Below are 24,749 nucleotides of genomic sequence, written 5' to 3' on the forward strand. Positions count from 1 at the left end.
TACTAATACACACAACAGCATGTCGCAATTTCAATTCATTCAATCATTCTGCTTCAAAACAATCACTAGGACATTCAACAGTGGTTCTATTTCATGGTGTCCAAACCCCACAACTTCACTGCTCTTCTTCACTATGAGGAGTCTTGACCAGTTGGGTTTGTAGTTAGAGGGCTCGTATACCTTTTACATTCAACCACTTTTGTCTTTGGATCATCTGTGAGTTTTTGTCACCCTCTGGTGTCACTTTTCTTCTCACCATCTACTCTTCTCCTTTGCTCAGCGTGAGCGCTCTACTCCTCTGACTGCCAAACCTTCAGCAGCAGCATATGCTGCCTCCTCCACCGTTAAGGGCTTGGAATGGGTGAGGGGTCTGCACGTGATGGAGGATTCAGTCAGGGTCTGTATCCTCTCCTGTTGACCAGAGCAACATGACCTAGCTAAAAGTTAGCTTGTATGACCATTGTTACACCGCCGCTGCTCGTGGACAACTTCACCCAGGAGAAGACCGAGCTGTCAGAGGTGAAGGTTTTGGAGGTCCAGACCGAATGGCCCAGGCGCTGGCCGTCAGCAGCAGCCGGACCATGTGTGCTGCTCAGGTGGCGCAGCAATTCCTCTGGCTGGACCTCTCTACCCTGAAAGATGTGAACAGCACCCCCTTCTCTACATGATCCTCTCGACTGAGTGGCAGTTTAAACCTTCAGCAGCGTCGTCAGCAGCAGCAGAGCAGCTGCAGCAGTCCCAGAGAGAGATATAGCAAGAGACCCCCCCCCACCACCACCACCACACCCAGGACCGTGGCGGGGGTCCTGGGGCATTTGTCCCTTCTTCCTCAAACTGAAGAAAGCATCAGCACCCTAATCAGTCTGCCAATAAAAGGTATACATTTTAAATTGCCTCCGAGAACTTCATTCCTTGCACAACACCCACAGACACACAGGTTGTTTCAGATGTTAGTGCCACTGACCAGACTAGCCATGTTAGCTTTAACTGGGCGTGGACCAGGTTTCCTTCACCTGGTATGAGCTTTATTCACCAAGCTGCAGACCATGCTGTCAGTATTGTTAGCCATGTTATCAAAGCTCAAAGTTCATTCCAGAATGTACTTTTTCAACAAAATCTATTTATCATTAATTTGAAGCTTCAGTAGCCAATGTTTCACTTATGCACAGCGTCCTTAATCCAGCACAGACTCTTACAGAGTCACGATCTTGGTTTTGATTTAGTTTGTTTATGTGTATATTTATAGTCCTGTCTTTTGTCTGCTGGTTGTTGGTTCGTCTGCTATGTTCCTGTTAATATCTCTTGTGCACATGTACGATTTACCTCGTCCTGTTTCGTGTCGTTTTGCGTGTTGGATTTTCAGTTCCTCATTTTTGGACTAACCTGCTTTGCAAGTTTTGTTTTGGCTATTTCATTATTAAAATCACTGATTATCATCCTTCCTTGTCTATTTACATTTAGATCCTTCCCCAGTTTTCTTTTTGCCCCACCGTGACAGTACGGACCAACCCAAATATGGACCCAGCAGAAGGATCATTTAAAGAGGAGCTACAGGAACTGAGTTATTCCTTCCTCTGATTGTATGGGTAGTGGAGGAGAGCTCCTAGTAAAGAGATTAAAGAGGCTGATCTGAAGGTTGGCACAGGGAGACATCATCAATGCCATGACTGGGGAGTTCTTTAACTGACTGGGTTTAAAACTTTCTAAACACCCCTTATTCCCAGTATGCCTCCCTGTCAGCTATCCTCCAGCCCATTAGGCCTCAGCCTGCAGCGACTACCTGTGTTAGAAACTCATAAAAATGTAGTTTTCATAGTTTCCACTTGTTACATGCAGAGTTTCTTTTCAAAATAACGACAGGAAATTAAGTGTGTGCTTTTTACATGCCTATGGTCTATTTTAAAAATAAAGTTCCAACGTAGATCAACATAGTTTTTTTTTTTACCTTCTACGGTTTAAAGAACAAAAGTTCTGTGTTAATATAAAACAAATCAAATGTTAAATCAAAGTCTTCTCAATATTTCATCAGTCTATCTGTTTGTTAACTAACTGTTGATATTATCATCATTGATTGAAGAAATCCAAGATTACATCACAAAGCAGTAAAGAGTTGCATCAATAGTTTTCAATAATACTGTGCATTTATCACCAAGTATGATTTTAGTTTTCAGATGTTTGTGTGTAAAATGTGTGCAGTTAACTGGACTGTGCTGTAAGACACAGAGTGAATTGGAGACACCGTGGAGACTGTCTCACTCTCTGCTTCCTCCATCTGCACCACCTGCACATACAGTATAAACTGTGTAAGTTATCAAAGTGAGGACATGAAGCCAGAGACAGCTCCAGATCCTCATTATGAGTCCTCATCATGATGCAGGCCCACCATGAGAAACCTTCAATAGATTCATGAACTGTGTTCACATATTCAAATGATATCCAGGGTGGGGGATACCACTGATGACATCATCAGTTTACCATAACAACCAGTGTGACTGCTGTAAAGATATAAATACTGAAAAGCTGCATGAGTCAGCATAAAGAACCATTGATCACAACGTTCATTGATATGAGTAAATATTCATGAGCTGCTTTGCATTGACCATTATGAAGGGAACATTGTCTACACAGGTGTGCCTGTGCACGGTTTAATAAGTCTGATATTTTGGGAGCACATACATTTTTATTACAGATCCTAGCACTGGTTTATAAACCACACCACTGGTCTCTGTTTTTGGTTCCAGTAAAGAGTCTCTGCTGCATCTTGAACCAGCTGCAGGTGAGATAAGATTGACTGATTACAGAGACACAGTTACAATAATAAAAGCATGAACTATGGTCTCCATATCCTCAACAGAAAGGAATGATGGAAGAAGTTACTGCTCACAACACAGTTGATTTATGTATCTTTAAAAAACATGAAATGACAGAAGCCAACCGTGTTGGTTGGTGTGTTGGAGGGATCTGCAGGTACAAATACCTCAGTTTCATTCTGCTTTAGCTTTCAGGAGCATTTTGACATCTTCAATGTTCAGCTGGGTGTTAAAACAGCTTTAAACACCAGCTTTCAGCTACAACTGGTTATCAACGGTAGGAAATGTGAGGAATTTTAAGTTTTAAAGCATTCCTAGTGCTGGATATTATGTGTCACAGTGTGGTTACTTGGGAAGTGTTAAACCAAGGAGTGTGGTCATTGAATGTATATTGAGTGTCTGTGATGGGGGTTTGAGGATTTGATGTCAGAAGGTGTAAATCTGCGGGGGAAGAGGGTAGTTCACAGAGGTGTCTGCCCAGGACAATGGGTCAGGATCCAAGGAGGAGCCCATTGGACTTCAGCCAATCGTGGAGCTGATCGATAGGTTGAGGAATGTAACTCTGGGGGTGCAAAGGAGCTGTTTGTCCCCTGGGAGAATCAGACTTCCTTCGTACCATGGGGAAGATACATCAATCTGTCCTGTGGTATGAACGGGGTCTCATATTTCTTGAAATATTTTACTATCGGTGGTGTCATTTGGTTTGTGATTGTTTTGGCTTCTGTTAACAATATTAAATACTTTTGATTTTGACCTTGACCTGCTGACTCCTGCCCTGCTTGCTGATGGAACAAAGAGTGCAAAGGGGGGGGGGGCTGCTGCTTCTTCTCCTCAGTGGCCTTCTTCTCCACTATGGCCTTCTTCCTCTCTGTTTGAGAAATTTCTGAACATTACAGAAATATGATATTTTCCACAAAAACACCCCAAAGGAACAGACAGATATATAGATATGTGGCTAGATGGATAGATAGATAGATAGATAGATAGATAGATAGATAGATAGATAGATAGATAGATAGATAGATAGATAGATAGATAGATAGATAGATAGATAGATGGATACTTCACGTCACAGCATCATTACATATTTGTACACAGTACAAATACAACAATGTATGGCTCTGTAACTAAAGTTCAGGAAAGGATATATAGAAAATGAAAGAGGTCCTAATATGGAGCCTTGTGGTACTCCACAGAGAAAGAGGACAGATTATGAACAGAGGCTGAGAAAACAGATCATCGAACTCACTGTTGTTCTCTCGCTCATTGAGTCTCTTTCCAAAAATGTTCACGTCTGAATGAAGTTGTAAGGTCCATGTAAAAGTCTCCTCTGTCTGAATGACTAAATGTTATCACTTTAACAAATACATGAAGACAGCAATGGTCCATATTTCTGTGGTTTAAATGGAGCAGAACCACTGATGGATTTGATCTCTCACAGGTCTACAACATGAAACCTTCCTGCTGGCTTCATTTACAACTCTGGAGGTGAATTCATGTCCTCTTTTAAAGCCAATAACAGTTGTGGAGTGTTGATGTTGTCAGTGATGAGGAGCTTCATGTTCTCAGGTTTGTTCCAGTGTGGAAGATGCTGTGGGTTAAACTTTAACACGTATCATATAAAGTCATATAAACATGATACAGGTGATCTTTGAACTGAGTGCTGCAGGTTCAGACTAGTTTATTAAAGTGTTGGAGTGTGACAGCAGCCTGAAGACACTGAGGACTGATGATGAAGAAGAGGATTTAATCCTGATGGAGCTCATCGTCCCACTCACATCAACAGAAAACTCTTTTTCCACACAGACCCGGTCCAGACAGCAGAGAGCTGCAGAGTGTTGAAGTTCATGAGAAGAAACTGAGTAAGTGGAACTTGAATTGATGACAAACGAGCTGCTCTTTGTTGGTTCGTGTGTTGACCTCCTGTCTTTGACAATGAGTCCACAGCACAAAGTTGATCTGACAACAGATACTTGAAACTACAGCTGGCTGTCTTTAAAGTCTACATGCAGAAACAGATCCGATTTCCTGATGAGACACAAATCAAATGAGACTGAAGACTAATGATGAACCCGTCTGTCTGTCTTCATCAGGTGGCTGCAGGTTATCAGCAACATGAAAAGGTATCACACTCAACACTTCTCACTACATTTGATACAGTTTTACCTTCAACATATTCATTCTTACTAACTTGATGTTGACTGTTTCTCTGTTCTTTCACTTGAACATTGACTCATGATAAACCTATAAATCTATAAAACAGATACAGTCATTAGATTGAGTTCTGATACTGGACTAAAGTCTGGACTTTGATACTTCAGGTATTTTATGAAGCTCATATTTCATGTTTATTGAGGCCTCTGTTGGTCAAAGTGCTCTCATAGATCAAAGCACCATTTCTACTTTTAATTAATTAATAACCTGATAAACTCAATGACAATGTGTTATTATGTTGAACCTATCAGTCTATGAAGTAAGAACCAATGTATGCAGAGAAGTCTAGGGACTAGTTGCAGAGGCCTATGGACTAGTTGCTGAGGTCTGAGGACCATTTCTACTCCGTTAATAAATAACTTCTTCAGCTCAATGACAATGTCCAGTCATTAAAAACAAAGCTGGTAAAGTATGTAGCCTAGATAATTACAGGCCCATTGCTTTGGCCAGCGTACTGTCAAAAGTCCTAGAACAAATCCTGCTGGACAGAATATATGACTTTATCACCGCCACAGATAACCAGTTCGGCTTTAAAGCCAAACATGGCACTGACTTGTGTATATATGCCTTAAAGGAAATTGTCAACAAATACAGAGGTCAAAACTCATCAGTTTTGATGTGTTTCATCGATGCCTCCAAAGCTTTTGATCGTGTTAATCATAGCAAGTTGTTTTTTAAACTGAGCCAAAGAGGTGTCCCCACATACATTGTGAGAATTCTGGCTTACTGGTATGCTCACCAGACTATGCAAGTAAAATGGGGTAAAAGTGTCTCAGCCCCATTTGGGGTTAGCAATGGTGTCCGACAAGGGGGAATTTTGTCCCCAATTCTTTTTAATCTATATATTGATGATCTGTCCAAGCAACTGAAAGCCTGTAATACTGGGTGCATGATTGGAAATACTCTGGTTAACCATATCATGTACGCAGATCATCTGGTGATTTTTAGTCCATCTAGTGCTGGTCTTCAACAGCTCCTTACTATATGTACTGTGTATGGTGTCAAACATGACATCAAATACAATGCCAGTAAGAGTGCATCTGTCAAACCAAAGAGGACAAATGTTTAAACTTCCCTGACTTCAAATTGTCTGATAATAATCTTGGTGTCTGTGATGAAGTAAAATATCTTGGTCATTTTATAACAGAACACATGACCGATGATAAGGACATTTCCAGGCAATGTCGTATGATGTATGCACAAGCAAACAGTCTCTCACGCAAGTTTGGTATGTGTACAGATGGAATGAAGATGTCTCTGTTCAGAGCATATTGCACACCACTACCTACACTGCACACTTGTGATCAAACTACAAAATGAAGAGCTTACAGAGACTTCAAGTAGCTTATAATGATGCCATGAGGATACTGCTAAAGAGACCGAGATGGAGTAGTGCTAGTGAAATGTTTGTGGCTGCACGAGTCAATACTTTCAAAGCTGTTTTAAGAAATCTCATGTATAAATTCATTGGTCGACTTAATGACTCTGAAAATGAGATCATAGTTGTTTTAGCCAACATAAGGTTTAGTAGCACACGCTACCAGTCCCAGCTGTGGCGACAGCTGTCTCTTTGTAAGACATTGCTAGGCCTATGTACTTTTACTGTTTGTGTATGTCATTTTATGTATTTGTCTCTCTGGACCCTGAGTCTGAAATAAAGTCTATCTATCTAATGTATTATTATGTTGAACTTATCAGTCTATGAAGTAAAAACCAATGTATGCAAAGAAGTCTTGGGACTAGTTGCAGAGGTCTAGGGACTAGTTGCAGAGGTCTAGGGACTAGTTGCAGAGGCCTATGGACTAGTTGCTGAGGTCTAGGGACTAGTTTCTGAGGTCTAGGGTCTAGTTGCTGAGGTCTAGGGACTAGTTGCATAGGTCTAGGGACTAGTTGCAGAGGTTAAGGGATTAGTTGCTGAGATCTGTTTTTCTGTTCTTGAACATTGACTCATACTAATCCCATAAATCTATAAAACAGTTTCAGTCGTTAGATTAAATTCTGATACTGAACTTCAGTTTAGACTTCGATACTTCACTGACTTTAGAACCAAGAACTAATAATTATTAGTTATTATTACAAGTAATTGTTTTTGATGTTGTTGCATTGATAAATTTAGGTTTATCATTTGATTTCTATGTTATCTGCAGTCAGAGAGTTTTTCTTCACATTGAATCCAACAGAAACAAATAGGAGCATCAGTGAGTGTGAAGAGGGTCAGCTGAGGGTTTCATGTCACAATAATATGAGCTGTGTGAAGAGTTTATTTATTTCTATTCTATGTTTACTGTAAATGACATCATGTGTCTGTTTTACTGTCTGAAGTACCGGACTGAACATTTTAAATAAAGTTGTTGATACAAATGCTGACTGGAGCTCATTAGACAAACAGTGAAATGATCTCAGGTTCAACATGACACATGTCATGCTGTATCCATGGCAACGACTGAAGTCCTCGTATTCACCCTGTGGACCCAGCAGTGTGACGGTCTTATTAACAGAGAGCACTTGAACACATCACAGAGTGACAGGAGGAGGGCTCAGTGTTCAGGTCCAGAGGGTGGAGCTTTATGTTTCTACCTCAGCTGCTGAGCTCCCCCTGGTGGTCAGTGAGGTTTACACTCAGTCAACAGACTTCATGTTCAGCTGGATTCATTCAGACTCATTACTTTGTTAACCTTGTTTTACAGATGAACAGCTTAAATAATTCACTCACACTTCAGACATTGTTCAAGCAAACATTCATCATCATTCAACATCGTTATCTTGAGCTCTGAGAAATTATCATGAATCATTTTTGTTCTTTTTATACTTGTACATTAAAGTGTTAAACTACAAAAATATAGTTTGTTATAGATGTGCATCTCTGTGTCTGGCATTAGCTTCTTGGTGCAGTGTGAACCTTGATTAAACGTCATCAGTTCAAATCCCAGCTGTGCTAGAAGATGCTACGTGTCACATAATTACAGCTTCTTTATTCATAATCTTCACATTCACAGCACTCACACATTTTGAGAAAATATATTTCTAATAATTGTTGCTGTATTGATCCTTTTCTTGTTGATAGCTTCTAGTTTTTGAAGTGGTTTATTACCCAATATGTGTCCAAACTACAACCAGGACAGTGTGTTTGAGTTCAGACAATCAATGAGGGACAGAGTTTAATACAGTCCTTAGTGTTTTACAATCAGAGCAGTCAAATGAGAATGAAAGAACATCCTTCTCAAATAAACTGAAAGTGTGTTGGAGAGCTACATTTTAATATGTTAAAGAAATGAGATGTACGTCAAGTGTGTGAAGGTGTCGTGCTGAGATGGCTCTCAGATGGTGGTGGAAGATGTTCAGTGACTCTGCTGTCCTGACTTCAGTAGTTCATTCCACCACTGTGGGACCAGAACAGAAAAGAGTGATGCTGGAGATGAGAGACCACAGGGTCCTCTGAAGGATAGGGTTTGACCATGGCTTGTAAGTAGGAAGGACCAGTTCCCTTCACTTCCCTGTAGACCAGCACCAGTGTCTGGAGCTGAGGCTGGGAGCCAGTTTAGAGAACAGAGTAGAGAAGTGGTGTTGAAGAACATGGATGTTTGTTTTATCAGACAGGAGTGGACCAAACCAATTACATGAGTGATGTAGCAGGTCAACAGTCTTAAGTCACCTGGTTCAAAAAAAAAAAAAAAAAGCTGCACGAAATATAAACAAGTGTCCTATGTTGAATAAACATAAGCAAGACGTGTTTCAAATACTTTAATTGCAATGACATAACTTTGACCATCCAATAAAACCAGTGAAAGCAGAGATATAAATATTGTTTGTTCAGTAAATGTCAGTGTTTCTATCAGTTCACAGCAGCAGAGAGAAAAGTCTCCTGTACCCAGCTGTGTGTCCATGAAATCTATCAGTCTAATGGTGTCAGGATTATGGGAAAGACTGGTAGGGGATGGACCAAAGAGCAAAGAGGCACGGAAGCAGAAGGATTTGTTCGATGATGATTTAATACGGAAACAAAAATTGTCCAAAGTAAAAATTGCATTGCAAGGAACTCCAACAAACATCAGTGATGGGCCGTCAGGGCCAGCAAAGCCTTCTCTGCTGGCCTAAACAGAATCACAAAGTTATAGCTATTTTATCATTTTTCATAAATACACTACATGTATTATAATTTATAAAAATATTTATCCCATTATCTTATTTTCTCATTGCACAACTACCATCTTCCTCTGTTGCTCTGCTTCCAGTGCAGCTTGTTTTAAGTAGAGCTCTTATCCAATCAGATTTCACCTCTATGCTGTCTCTAGGTAAGAAGAGAGGCCGTTGCCTTCAGACTCACAAGTGAAGCCTTTGCAGTTTAAGTAAATGGAGACGATATTGTTGATTGTCATCAACAATATCGATTGGTTGATTGTTCAACCAATCAGATCTTTATTTTGACATGTTGTGCATATTCTTTGACCTATCAGAGCCTTCTAGCTATCCAACAAGTACGTCATCATTAACGTGCTGCAGCTCTACAGTAACTGATGTGTGTGTATATATATATATATATACATATTTACACCATTTGTCACGGTTTTGGGTTTTGTTTAGTTTTTATATATATATATATATATATATATATATATATATATATGGTTTGTAGTTAGGTTATGTAAGCCATCACGATGTTACAGAAATGTGTTATGACTGCTTCAAGTTGTGGTTATTCCTGGACAGATAACAGAAGTCCTTGTTTGAGAGAACTGTTCATTCAGTATCGTTCAGCCAGCATAGCGACCAGGCCTTCTCCATGACACTCCATGGTGTCTTTTTTCAAGACAACTATTCCCGCTCACTCATTGGTTGTCCTGCTTCCTATGTTTCGAGCGACTGCACCACCAGCGCCCCCAATTTTCCACTCCCAGCAATCATATCAGCCAGCCTTAGCAGGGGAATCTGGACCAGGTGCCAGGATCGGACTAGCCTTCTGACTTACCACTCTTGGAATCTTTCTCACTTGAGCTAAGTCTCTGGCTCAACCTTCTCACTAACTGGAACTGGATCACCTTCTTCTAAGATGATCAACCCACTTACCCACGCACCTTGTGTTGGTTTTTGAGGGGTTTGCATGATGGAAGATGGATCGAAGCAGAACGGCTCCAGGAGGTTTCAAGTGAATGCCTAGTCGTTTCCTCTTTGCTCTTTGAAATCTATCCCATACTAGCAGCAGCCATTCTATGGGGTCATGAATGGTCCAACAAGTCCATCCTTGTTACACTGAAAACCTTCCAGTCCTTTACAAGGACAAAGGATGCTGCTATGGCCCACCTATTATGCTGTTCATGTGCTGCCTAATCTAGCACTTTATTACACACCAATATGTTCTCCACACAGTCCTCTTGTCCGGGTCACTCCAACACTTTCTCGTTTCTCGTTCCAGAAGTTCAGAAGCTCTTGCAGACACACATCCACCATCGGTTCTTCAATGTTCAACGCTGTCGTTCAACTTGTAATTCCCGCCCTAATTCCGTTGATCATCGTTTCCCAGAACTTCATCATGGCTTCCCTATCTCCCTCAACCCTTTCTTTTAACTGGTCAGCTTGGAAGAGTGTCCACTACTTCCACCACATGACCAGTACATCATGACCTTTCTAATGTTCAATCTTGTCACCATGACCTGTTTTCGTTACCTTTGCTCATTTCATGATGGCCATCTAAAGACTCATGCCATCAAAGTTCACCTTAATGGAATAAGCTTCTTCTCAAAACTCTTATCCGGTAGCCCGAGCTTGTAACGTCACTTCTCAAAGGTCTTCTACGCATCCCAGAACCCTCAAAACAAACTTAAGTGTATCTCCACTACATTCACTCAGCTCTTGAAGATCTCAACTCCACTCAATTTAGTTTCAAGTAACTTTTTTTTTTTGAGGGGTTTATTGTGCCAGGGTACTACAGCAGATTCCCTATCAAACCTTTGCCTCAACATATTTGGCAGAGCGGATGAGCTACAAACAGTTCAACTCTGGCATATAAATCATGTTTTCTTTAAAATGCTTCTACATCAGTTCCTCAAATTTCCTAAAACCACTCTCTTTGGGGAACATGATAGCCAGATGAAAACTCAGAGGTGAGATGACCATCTCTAACTGTCCATGACTCTTCTCCATGTCACAAAGCCTTTGATTCACTGACTCTGTTTCTAAATATGTGACCAGGATCCATCAGAGACCAGAATGTCCTGGACCTGGACCCAGCTGTGTGTCCATGAAGAGTGACCAGTCTCTGGGTCATCCTATGACCTTCAAAGATGGACGTCACTTTGTTGATCAAAGGTGAGGATTTCAAACTGTTGATGAAAACCAAGTGGTGATGATGATGATGCTGATGATGATGCTGATGAGGTCATAAGGACACTATCTGCTTTTACGCAGCATGTTTGCTCTCTTCATCCTGATTGTACAGCATTGCTCTTCAACCATTATGGTCACCTCACTGCATACTTCCCTACCTTTGATGCACTGAATACAGCTTTAACATCAACATTGAAACATTTCTAAATTAAACATTGTTTTCATACTACATGTCTCTTAAAACTACCAGGATACAAATACACTGAGTACAGTAGGTGTATTACATCACTGACAGGTTTTGTGAATTTATCTGGTGTTTCTATCAGGAGGAAACTGAAACAACCTGGACCTGGACCTGGACCTGAACCTGGACCTGAACCCAGCTGTGTGTCCATGAAGAGTGAGCGGTCTATGCGTCGTCCTGTAGTCTTCAAAGATGGACACCACTCTCTTGATCAAAGGTGAGGATTTCAAACTGATGATGAAAACAAAGTGATGATGTGTTTCTATCAGATTCTCTGTTGTGAGATCTTCAGTTAAACCTTTACTGACTCAGATGAAGTTCTCTGAGCACTCTTCTTCATTAAAACACATTCACACTGGGAGCTGCCCAGTACAACCAGTCTGACACGGAGACGCTCCACTGGAGCAGCTGGAGGTTCTGGGTGTCTTGCTCCAGGGCACTTCAGCAGTATACAGTGAGGGAGGGAGAGCTACATGGAGGGCTTGGTGAGAGCTGTTGGGACTAAACCAAACTGACTGGTGAAGAAAACAGTGAGCTGAATGACTGAGCTGTTGATTCTCAGTGGGATCAGCAGGACTAGTAAACCTTTACCACTACAGGGACTCATCTGATCCACATCCAGATATCACTTCATGGACCTTTACCTGGTGTTTGTCTCTGTGTAGACAGACACAATGTGAACTGATTCTTCATGATTCCTCCACAGAGAGGACCAGGAGAGCTCAGAGGTTCCCAGAGGTCAGTCTGCCCAGCAGCATCAAACACACCTGGACTCCATATTCATGGTCTGTACATGTACAACTACTTTTACATCTATTCTGTTCACAATCATCTCCATGCTGCACTTTTTAGAACAGTGGATTGTGTTCCAGCTGCTGGAGGAGAACATCGTCACTTTTGTGAAGAACGAGCTGAAGAAGATCCAGAAGGTTGTGAGTTCAGATTACCCAGAATGCTTAGAGAGTCAGAGGGAGGAAGAAGAGGTGCTGAATGGTGAGGAGGAAGAGCAGAGGAGGAGCAGCAGAGAGGCATTTGTGAAGATCACACTGCACTTCCTGAGGAGAATGAAGCAGGAGGAGCTGGCTGACTGTCTGCAGAGCAGTAAGAGGATTTCTCTAAAGATTTAACATGCTGGATTGATGGGACGTTTGCTAACTTCTCAAGAGATGGACCTAAATACTGTATATTCATAGACTCATTCTTTGAGGAAATGGCATGTTGAAATCTATTCTTTGACTTATTGATCTTCTTTGTTGTGTCTTCATTCAGGACTTCTTGCTGCAGTTTGTCAGCGTGAACTCAAATCTAACCTGAAGAAGAAGTTCCAGTGTTTGTTTGAGGGGATCGCTAAAGCAGGAAACCCAACCCTTCTGAATCAGATCTACACAGAGCTCTACATCACAGAGGGAGGGACTGCAGAGGTCAATGATGAACATGAGGTCAGACAAATTGAAACAGCTTCCAGGAAACCAGACAGACCAGAAACAACCATCAGACAAGAAGACATATTTAAAGTCTCACCTGGAAGAGAGGAACCAATCAGAACAGTGATGACAAAGGGAGTGGCTGGCATTGGGAAAACAGTCTTAACACAGAAGTTCACTCTGGACTGGGCTGAAGAGAAAGACCACCAGGACATACAGTTCACATTTCCATTCACTTTCAGAGAGCTGAATGTGCTGAAAGAGAAGAAGTACAGCTTGGTGGAACTTGTTCATCACTTCTACACTGAAACCAAAGAAGCAGGAATCTGCAGGTTTGAAGACTTCCTGGTTCTGTTCATCTTTGACGGTCTGGATGAGTGTCGACTTCCTCTGGACTTCCACAACAATGAGATCCTGACTGATGTAACAGAGTCCACCTCAGTGGATGTGCTGCTGACAAACCTCATCAGGGGGAAACTGCTTCCCTCTGCTCGCCTCTGGATAACCACACGACCTGCAGCAGCCAATCAGATCCCTCCTGAGTGTGTAGGCATGGTGACAGAGGTCAGAGGGTTCACTGACCCACAGAAGGAGGAGTACTTCAGGAAGAGATTCAGAGATGAGGAGCTGGCCAGCAGGATCATCTCCCACATCAAGACCTCACGAAGCCTCCACATCATGTGCCACATCCCAGTCTTCTGCTGGATCACTGCTACAGTTCTGGAGGATGTGTTGAAGACCAGAGAGGGAGGAGAGCTGCCCAAGACCCTGACTGAGATGTACATCCACTTCCTGGTGGTTCAGTCCAAACTGAAGAAGGTCAAGTATGATGGAGGAGCTGAGACAGATCCACACTGGAGTCCAGAGAGCAGGAAGATGACCAAGTCTCTGGGAAAACTGGCTTTTGATCAGCTGCAGAAAGGCAACCTGATCTTCTATGAATCCGACTTGACAGAGTGTGGCATCAATATCAGAGCAGCCTCAGTGTACTCTGGAGTGTTCACACAGATCTTTAGAGAGGAGAGAGGACTGTACCAGGACAAGGTGTTCTGCTTCGTCCATCTGAGTGTTCAGGAGTTTCTGGCTGCTCTTCATGTCCATCTGACCTTCATCAACTCTGGTGTCAATCTGCTGTCAGAAGAACAAATAACCTCCCAGTGGTCTAAAGTCTTTAGAGACAAACCTGAACCAAAACGTCTTTACCAGAGTGCTGTGGACAAGGCCTTACAGAGTCCAAATGGACACCTGGACTTGTTCCTCCGCTTCCTCCTGGGTCTTTCACTGGACACCAATCAGACTCTCTTACGAGGTCTGCTGACACAGACAGGAAGTAGCTCACAGACCAATCAGATAACAGTCCAGTACATCAAAAAGAAGTTCAGTGAGAATGTGTCTCCAGAGAAAAGCATCAATCTGTTCCACTGTCTAAATGAAATGAATGATGGTTCTCTAGTGGAGGAGATCCAACAGTCCCTGAGTTCAAGACGTCTCTCCACAGATAAACTGTCTCCTGCTCAGTGGTCAGCTCTGGTCTTCATCTTACTGTCATCAGAAAAAGATCTGGATGTGTTTGAGCTAAATAAATACTCTGCTTCAGAGGAGGCTCTTCTGAGGCTGCTGCCAGTGGTCAAAGCATCCAACAAAGCTCTGTAAGTACAGAGAGAGTTGGTTTTATTGAATTCATAGTTAATTACATTGGTATTTTTTAAAAAGCTGAGAAAATAAATAACTTTCATCCTTGTCTCTTCAGGCTGAGTGTCTGTAAGCTCTCAGAGAGAAGCTGTGAAGCTCTGTCCTCAGTTCTCAGCTCCCAGTCCTCTAGTCTGAGAGAGCTGGACCTGAGTAACAACGACCTGCAGGATTCAGGAGTGAAGCTACTGTCTGCTGGACTGGAGAGTCCAAACTGTGAACTAGAAACTCTCAGGTCAGATCAAGTTAGTTTGTCTGAAAATATCTAAATGTGTTTCTAAACTATCAACTCCATACAGTGTAAACAGCCTCTCTCTTTCTGAATTTTTTAATTTGTTCATCAGGATTTCAGATTTCACCAGAAAATTAACCAGAACTATGGAACCAGAGAACTAATCTCAGAGACTAAATTAGGGTCCAAAAGTATTTTTTGTGAATTGCTGTTTGTCTTTCGATTGCACCGTAAAAACCTTGTAGAACAGGCAAATTTGATCCAAGAGTGGATTCAAAAAACAATGACAGCATTTGAAACACAGTTTTCATTCACAATAAAACATCACAGTGTCATCCTGTTGTTCCTCTACTTTGTGATGTTATGTTTGATATAATTAATGAATGAACAGGAGAGATTCAGAGGTGGAAAGAGACTGAAAACTTTAATGTCTGTTTATACAGTGACGATCTGCTGAGCGTTTGATGGTTGTTTATTTCTGCTTTAGAACGTAACCGACATGAGATCAGAATATAAAGTTAAATTTCTCTTTTTCACTCACTTTGTCCTCTCGACTGCCTGTCTCTCTCTCTCATTCACTCTTATGCTTTAGCTCACTCGTCCCCTCTGCTTGTTTCAAATCAGTTTTTCACTTCTCATTCTTATTTTTTTTAATGAGTCAGGAAGACAACAGAAAAGCCTAACTTTGTATTTAACACTAATAAAGAACACTACATATCCACCCCTCATCTTGATACCAATACTACTGTATACAGTAGATCACACTGAACTGATTTTTAGAACTGCAAGAACTTTTTTACATTTTTACAGTACAAATCATCTTTGCTTTTTTTGATTGCCCAGAATCATTATCAAAGATTCAACTGATTTAAATCTAATTTGTGATTTACAATATGAATGTGTAATAAACCTGCATAAAATTGTCTTTGCTTGCATGATTTTAATCAGCTATTTAGTTTCAATATATTTCCATAACCATAGTATTGTATTTTTTCCTCACTTGAAATATCAGAGGAATCAGAGAGTTAGCAGCAATGTTGTCAGATTGTTGATGGACATTAGTGGGTGTTTGGTTGGGACTAGAAAACAATCAGTAACAATGTTAATGTAACCCCACAGTAGCCCACAGTATCTCAGTACTGCAGTAACCTTCCAGCCCTCACAGTTTTCTCAGATTATGTTACATATGTGTTGTTTTGTGCGTTTGCAGTCTGTCAGGCTGTCTTATCACAGAGGAAGGCTTTGCTTCTCTGGCCTCAGCTCTGAGCTCCAACCCCTCCCATCTGAGAGAGCTGGACCTGAGCTACAATCATCCAGGAGACTCAGGAGTGAAGCTGCTGTCTGCTGGACGGGAGGATCCACACTGGAGACTGGAAACTCTCAGGTATGAAGAGGCATGCTGCAGCCACAGACAATCAGTCTGATAGAGGAGGTAGAGCTGGAAATGTTTTCTCTGTCACACTGTCAGCCTGGTTAATATGACCCTGACACACCAAGCTGACCTCAAACTACCAGAGACTCATCAAACTGTTTATGTCCCACATCTGTCCATCACTACAGACAGAAGAAGTCAGGGAACAGTAGCCAGGATGAGCCAAAACAGGGAGGTACGGTGATGAAAATGATGTTTTTCTGGAGCGTGTTGTCTTTTTTCAACTTTAGAAAATAAGACAGTGGTGTATCCTGACACGTTGACGGGCATCATGATGCGTCATGCGTCAACGTTGTCACGCTGCAGGTTTGTGGGCTCATATCAATCAATAGTTGCATGTTTTGATGCTCGTCCTCTTCCACCAGTGTGTGTTGCCCTTTAGTCCAGAAATTGTTGGGAAAAGACAAACGGACAAAGAAACAATCTGTTTAAACCGTCTTGATGAATCATCACGATAGGAATGTTTTGCTGTTTTAAAGGAGTTCAGCTTTACCTGGTTTTGGTTTGTTTTGCAATGAGAGCCAGTTCCCTGGACTGATAAGAGTTGACTTGTTGAAACTACAGGTGACAGTCGGCCACAGACGCTCAGTGAAGAACCAACAGCTGATTGTGAACATGGTGTGTCAGAGCCCAAAGAGGTTTATTTAAGACCGGACCAAAGTTATAGGGGGACACAGGCAGTGCTCTGTGTTCTGGAAATGTATCTTTTTAACTTCGCTGTGAGAAGAAAACATGATGAGAAAATCACAAATGTCTCAAACAACGAAAAAAGGTTTAACAGAGTATATATGCACTTTTTCTTGTCTTCCCTCCCTTCGCACATCCTCCTCCTATTTCTGCCGAGACATCCAAGCCAAGGTGCTAGCCTTGGTATGTGCTTGGTATCCATGGAAGAGGGTTATGTGGTGAGATCAGGATGACACTACAGCAAGCCAGACATTAAATACCTTTGATATGATAACATTTACTATTTGGGTTTGGTGACATTGGATGGTCTTGTCTGCATATGTTCAGGTTAAAGCGATACAAGTTACATCTAAAAGAACAACATGATAAATTGCCACAACTCTCTGTGGCTGCAGACGGACTTGAACTGTAATATTGATACAAGTGTGATAGATGGCATGTGTACAGAATGAACAACATTACAGAGTAACAACATATTCAATGCATATGACAGAAATTATTTATATAATGAGAGTATATGAGAAGTATAATAATGATGACAAAATGATGACTACTAGTAATAACAGCAGAAGTGGATATAGTAGAATATCGATGATAGCAAAAGCAGTAATGGTATCGGCAATAGCAAGCAATGCGACTACTAACAATAATGATAGTAGCAGTGGGTGTCAGGCAGGCCCACGGCAGGAGGCTGAACCAGATATAACCACAATCCACGGAAACCTGTGAGGCAAGAAAGCGCAAAGACTCCGGTGAAGAAGCAAAGTTAGTAATGTGCATTAATGGGACATGAATTCATACAGAAAGAGAGAGAGAAGAGGAGAGAGGAGCTCAGTGTATCCTAGGAAGTCCCCCGGCAGTCTAGGCCTATAGCAGCATATCTAGGGGGTGCCCCAAGGCAAACCTGAGCCAGCCCTAACTATAAGCACTATCAAAAAGGAAGGTTTTAAGCCTACTCTTAAATGTGGTGAGTGTGTCTGCCCCCCAGACTGAAACTTGGAGCTGGTTCCACAGGAGGAGCTTGATAACTGAAGGCTCTGGCTCCCATCCTACTTTTTAAGACTCTAGGAACCACAAGTAACCCTGAATTTAGAGTAATATGGTACTATAAGCTTCTTAATATATGATGGTGCCTGACCAATTAGGGCTTTATTAGTGAGGAGAAAGATTTTAAATTCTATTCTAGATTTTACAGGGAGCCAGTGCAGAGAAGCTAATACAGGAGTAATGTTATCTCTTTTCATAGTTTTTGTTATTACACGTGCTGCAGAATTCTGGATCAACTGTAGAGATTTAAGAGATTTATTAGAATAAGGAATTGCAGTAATCTAATCTAGAGGTAACAAATGCATGAACTTATTTTTCTGCATCGCTTTGAGACAGGATGTGCCAGAGTTTTGAAATGTTATGTAGGCAGTTCTTGAAATTTGTTTTATCTAAGAGTTAAAGGACAAATCCTGATTAAAGGTAACTCTGAGATTCTTTACGGTGCTGCCAGATGTAAGGGCAATGCCATATAGAGAAACTATATCATTAGATAATTGATTTCGGAGATGTTCTGGGCCTAATAGAATAATTTTGGTTTTGTCTGAATTTAACATTAGGAAGTTGCAGGTCATCCAGGTTTTTATGTCCTTAAGCCATGCTTGAAGTTTAGCGAGCTGGTTGGTTTCATCTGGCTTGATCAATAGATATAATTGAGTATCATCTGCATAACAATGAAAGTTTATAGAGTGTTTTCTGATAATATTGCCTAAAGGAAGCATATATAAGGTGAATAAATATGGTCCAAGCACAGAACCTTGTGGAACTCCATGACTAATGTTTGTGTTCATCGAGGTTTCATCGTTAACATACACAAACTGAGATTGATCTGATAAATAGGACTTAAACCAGCTTAGTGCGTTTCCTTTAATGCCAATCAAATGTTCTAGTCTCTGTAACAGGATGTAATGGTCAAGGGTGTCGAACGCAGCACTAAGGTCTAACAAGACAAGTCCTTTGTCTGATGCAATTAGAAGGTTATTATTCAGGAAGGGAAGGTTAGAGATAGGTCTATAGTTAGCTAATGCCTCTGGATCAAGATTGGGCTTCTTAAGAAGAGGTTTAATTACAGCTACTTTGAAGGACTGTGGTACATGGCCTGTTAATAAAGACAGATTGATATTTAGTAAAGAGGTGCTAACTAACAGTAAAACTTCTTTAAGCAGCCTAGTCGGTATAGGGTCTAAGACAGGGGTCTTCAATGTTTTTCAGGCCAAGGACCCCCAAACTGATAGAGAGATGGAGCAGGGACCCCCGACAATATATATTGTGCCTAGTATGAACATACTTTGTTATTGTGCATTCAATACTAAGCTATTCAAATAATACACAGGTTCATATATTCATGTTTCTATTTTAAACATGTGCAAAGTACAGTGAGTAGGGTGGCCGTGCCACTGCCATTTAGAAACACACCTTGTCAACTGATACCAATGCCAATATCAACATTGTCTCTCAATTGCATGATAATCATGCATACAAGCTATTCAAATTGACGTTTTTATTTTAAACATAAATGTGGAAACGAAAAATGAGTGATGGTCTATTAGTGCCACTGCCATGCATAAACATACCTGTTATCTTGCATACAATGCTGAACTATTACAATAATGGACAGATTCATGTTTTTTGGTCGAGTTACAAAACAATCCATTTTCGCTTATAACAATGTCCATACACTTGGATAGGAGCTGCAGTGTTTTAGCCAGGAATATCTTGCAAAAATGATTGCACAAGGATTCATGGGTGAAGTAAATGTCACGTAAATATCGAAGTAAAAATAGTTTTACAATGGTATCTTCTTTTCAAATAATATTGCAGTGTGCGTCCTTGTGTCTGATCTTAGTCAGCTGGGGACTGAATAGGCTCTCGGTCAATCACGGGGAACCTGACAGAGCCAGCATGTAACATGCGGCCTCGTGATTGGCACAGCAGCAATAGGGGCGGGTCCTCCTCTTTGTGTGCAGGAGGCTTGGAGGGACAGGTCCAGACTAGTCTAGTGTTGCCAACTTGCCGACTTTCTTGCTATATCTGGCGACTTTCCGAACCCTCTTGGCGACTTTTTTTGTCAAAAGCTACTAGCGACAAATCCAGCAACTTTTTCTGGTGTTGTTGGAGACTTTTCTAGTGTTTTGACTCTGACGTGAAAGCATGTACCGTTCTACAGTTACTGTCGTGAATGTGCAGCGGGTGTTACTAAAGCCCTAAAGCACTCACAGGCTCGAGCAGCAGTCCCAGCTGCAGTCAGAGCAGAGAGGTGACGCTCTTCACGTCCGACTGCAATTGAATCGCGCATGCGCACTGATCCCACCATGGCTTATGGAGCGGGATGTAACGGTGAATATTTTTTAAAACAGAAACTCCTGGGTATACGGACTGACAATGCCTCCATTATGACAGTGATTAACAATGGGGTCCATAAGAAGTGATGGCCTATTTCAATGGCAAAATAAAAAAGAATCAACAAAAGAAAGTACATTTGTAGTTCTAAACATATTTAGAGTGTTTTTTACTCACCTTTTACAAATATGCAAATTAGGCAATGACATCATTTAGCAACTTCTAGCAACTTTTAGGACAGCCAATAGTTACTTTCCTTTCTGAGGAGTTGGCAACACTGGTCCAGGCAAGTCTTGCACTGTGAGTGAACCAGTGTCCAGCTTGAGAGAGCTGCTGTGTGTCGCTGAATGTGTGCATTTCTGACTAAAAGATAACATCTTCTGCCTCCATTTATCCATTCGTTGGATTCATGTTAATGTGTATTTAAAGACATTTCAATTTGTGAAAAAAAAACCTAGGGGTCGCGTACCCCCTGTTGAAGACCTCTGGTCTAACTGACAGATAGAAGATTTAGACGTAGAAATTGTTAAAGTCAATTTGCTAAGGTTGATGGGAGTAAATATCTAAATATATATCAGTGTTTACAGCTGTTTCCAAGGTTACTCTATTTGAGGATAGATCGGAACTGGTTGATGGCAGGAGATTATACATTTTCTCTCTAATTGTTATAATGTTATTATTGAAGAAGTTCATGAAGTCATTACTACAGAGGTCTATAGGAATACATTATTAATGTTCCCTCTAATAGTTATAATCTTATCATTGAAGAAGTTCATGAAGTCATTACTACTGAGGTACTCAGTACATACTAACAGAGCGGTGACTCTCTGTCAGTCTGGCTACAGTGCTGAAGAGATACCTGGGGTTGTTCTTATTTTTCTCTATTCATGATGAGTAATAAGCTGCTCTGGCATTACGGAGGGCCTTCATATATGGTTTAAGACTGTCTCGATAAACTAACCGAGATTCTTCCAAATTGGTGGAACGCCATATTCTTTCAAGTTTCCGTGATGTTTGCTTACATTTGCAGGTTTGAAGGTTATACCATGGAGTGAACTTGCTTTTATATATTATCTTCTTTTTTAGAGGGGCAATAGAGTCTCATGTCATTCTCAGTGAGCCTGTATGACTATATTACCTGTAGCACCCAGATTACAGATAATAGAAACCAGTGTTGACTGTTGCTAGGAGACGGGATGTGAACAGTGTCAAAGTCAGACACTTTGTACATCCAATCATCCACCCCGACCTCCTCCATCAGAGGGTTTGAGGCGCTGTAGTGAATTCAGGCTACTTTCTCCTTTACTTCTGAGAGACAACAGTCAGTGTTACACAAACACAAGAGGTTGCTTGTCAGGACCAAAACATCCAACAATCAATACTTCTATTTTGACAACGGATCAGCTGACTCTGTGTAATGGTGAAGAGTCGTGTGGTGGTGATGAACCCAGAGAGAATTGTCTTCATCTCTGCAGCTCTACAGAGCTTTTTAGCCTATTTTAGCTCCTAGTTTTGGTTCTGCAGCACATTTTCTGTTTGGTTCAGTCTCAGTGTTTCCATCAGCAGCTGTTTTCATCCAACAAGCTGTGATGAAGCCACTGTCCACTACCTGCTCAGCAGCAAACAGCAGACAGACTCAGTTAGAGACTAGCTGGTGAACATAGTGGAGCTTTTAGCAGCTAAAGAGACAGGAAGTGGTGGAGACCAAAAGCAGAGCTAAAGAGAGAGAATATTGGACTTCCATTCATCAGGTGACACAAACACAAAGACTCCTGATGAATCATCATGTTCATGTGTAACTGCTGGATGTGGAAGCAGCTGGTTGATATCATGTTAGACACAACTACTTTATAAGCTGATAATATGTCAGATGTGTTTACAGCTTGTTTTCACTGAACCACAAGTGGACAAATAAATCAATTGATGCAGGTTTAAACATGTGATTTACTGACTGACTGGTAGAGGAAACTAAGTGTGAAATGGATGATGATTGTCAACATAATACTGATAATAATATATCATGAATAAGTGAACATAATGAGCTGTTGTCATCGGCCAATCAGAAGAAGCTCCACTGAAGTAAAAGAATATGAGCTGATTAATAATAAGTGCTCCATGTGAACATGAAGAACAAATCTCTGTGTATGAGAGTGATGTAATGTCCATGTTTCCATGCTGCTCTGACCCCCCTCCTCCTTTCAGGGTGGAGCCTGCTGGAGTCCGATGGTTCAGACCAGGTCTGAGGAAGTGTAAGTGTGCTTTGAATTTGATTCATGGAAACAAAGCATCTTCAAACTGTGACATCACTCATTCACATCTCTGATGTCATCATCAAACAGATGATAGATTAATAACTGCAGCTGTATTGTGTCTTGTTCTCTCCATCAGATTCCTGTGAACTCACACTCGACACAAACACAGTAAACAGAAACCTCAAACTGTCTGACAACAACAGGAAGGTGACATATGTGAAGAAGGATCAGTCATATCCTGATCATCCAGACAGATTTGATGTCTGGCCTCAGCTGCTGTGTAGAACTGGTCTGACTGGTCGCTGTTACTGGGAGGTCGAGTGGAGAGGAAGAGTTCATATATCAGTGAGTTACAGAGGAATCAGAAGGAGAGGACACAGTGAAGACTGTTTGTTTGGAAGGAATGATCTGTCCTGGAGTCTATTCTGCTCTGATGATGGTTACTATGTCCTTCACAATAACACAAAAAAATCCATCACCACCTCCTCTTCCTCCTCCTCCTCTGGTACAGTAGCAGTGTATGTGGACTGTCCTGCTGGCTCTCTGTCCTTCTACAGAGTCTCCGCTGACACACTGATCCACCTCCACACCTTCAACACCACATTCACTGAATCTCTTTATCCTGGGTTCTGGTTCAGATCCTGGTTCAGGTCTGGTTCCTCAGTGTCTCTGTGTTCTCTGGAGGAGGGAGAGTCTCCTCCTGGTAGAGAAACATTCTCTCTGCTGACCAGATAGTTCAGTCTGTACAGGATCACACACAACTGATGTTACCAACCTGATCTCTCAGTGGTTGTAAATGCAGATGGAGCAGGTGAGGGGTACCTGAGCTGGTCTGGACTCTGGGGGGTTGAGAGCTCTCTGGGACATCCAGCTTCATTCTATAGTTATATTGTTCACTTTTACTCCCATTCATCATTGACTGTGCTAGTTTGGGGAAACTCATTGAAACAAATCAAAAGAGAGACAAAAGAAGTTTGAACCAAACTACTGATCAAGAACCAACTTGGCTGCAAAATTCAGAGAGTTTTTCAAAAAACACAGATCAGGTATAAAGTGAGAAACTAATGACGACCTGAATGAGTCCAAATGTTTTGGGAGGAACCTGCAGGTTTAAGGACTGATGTAAAAAATCACTTGTTTTAAAGAGGTGAACTTGTGTAGCAGCTGTAGTGAGGAAATCAATCAGGAAGTGAGACCCTAAAGCTCAGCCATAAAGCGTTCTGTGGTTTCATCACCTGACTGACTTTTATACAGCTCGGCTCTTCTAACCTTTAGTCATAGAGCCTCGTAAGCAGTATTTCTAGGTGTTGTTTACTTTTATTCTATTTCAGATTCATATAGTCTTGATGCATTTAAGTTTGTTCTACTCAATAAGTTACTATTATTGATTTCTTACCTATTACTGAGCTCACAGTCATTTGGAATCTAGCATGATTTAACTTTTCATTCTTTGAATTGTATTATTACTGATCATGTGTTCATTTAATGATGATAATGTTTCAGTGATCTTCATTCATGTATTAATGTGTGATCATATATGCTTTTATAATCACCAATGGTTAAGATGAGTAAATGAGATAATCTTGGTTTTACATACTTTACTCTGATCTTTGTCAGAGTCAGCTTAGGAAACAGGATGTAAGGTCAGATGCTGTAACCATGGTAACTGTTTAGGAGACATCCTGACTGATGTTCCACCAGGAAGACCAGACAGGAACCTTAGAAATAGGAGTTAACTTAAAGAAGTCTGTCCTGAACTGTAAGACTACGTAAACAGCTTCATCCAATGATTTACTAATGTTTAGTTGTCAACCATATATGGACCAGGAAGTCAAAGATGCACCAAGTAAAAAGGTAGAAACAGGAGACAACAAAGAATCAGGACTTGGCTTTTTTAGGCTTCTTTTTGACGAGGCTTATTGGTGATCTTAACTTTTGAGGTTTCTGACATTTTATCTTTTATTTTCTTTACTTTTTGCATTATCTGTTTTTGTAACCTTTAATCGTTTTATTGTATAAACCAAATAAAACTGGTTTGTATTTTGTACATTCCAACCAAA

At 41.1% G+C, this 24,749-nt stretch overlaps 1 protein-coding gene across 2 annotated transcripts; it reads left to right on the top strand.

Moving 5' to 3' along the window:
* The first annotated feature begins 4,507 nt into the window (after positions 1-4,507).
* On the top strand, positions 4,508-24,749 carry LOC137884881 (NLR family CARD domain-containing protein 3-like). 2 transcript variants are annotated; one of them, XM_068726961.1, is made up of 11 exons: positions 4,508-4,672; positions 4,904-4,933; positions 11,211-11,327; positions 11,672-11,806; positions 12,296-12,374; positions 12,462-12,690; positions 12,859-14,662; positions 14,764-14,937; positions 16,145-16,318; positions 22,640-22,686; positions 22,826-24,749. In XM_068726961.1, exons 2-11 carry the CDS (start codon positions 4,926-4,928, stop codon positions 23,422-23,424), a joined length of 3,366 nt encoding a protein of 1,121 aa, XP_068583062.1. In that variant the 5' UTR covers positions 4,508-4,672; positions 4,904-4,925; the 3' UTR covers positions 23,425-24,749. The 2 variants fall into 2 exon arrangements, with proteins under 2 accessions (XP_068583062.1, XP_068583070.1); XM_068726969.1 differs by having other exon boundaries at positions 12,874-14,662.

Source organism: Cebidichthys violaceus, unplaced genomic scaffold, assembly GCF_023349555.1.
Source record: "Cebidichthys violaceus isolate CVI_PGR_0920_01 unplaced genomic scaffold, fCebVio1.0.p SCAF_10, whole genome shotgun sequence".
In the NCBI taxonomy this organism is placed as follows: domain Eukaryota; kingdom Metazoa; phylum Chordata; class Actinopteri; order Perciformes; family Stichaeidae; genus Cebidichthys; species Cebidichthys violaceus.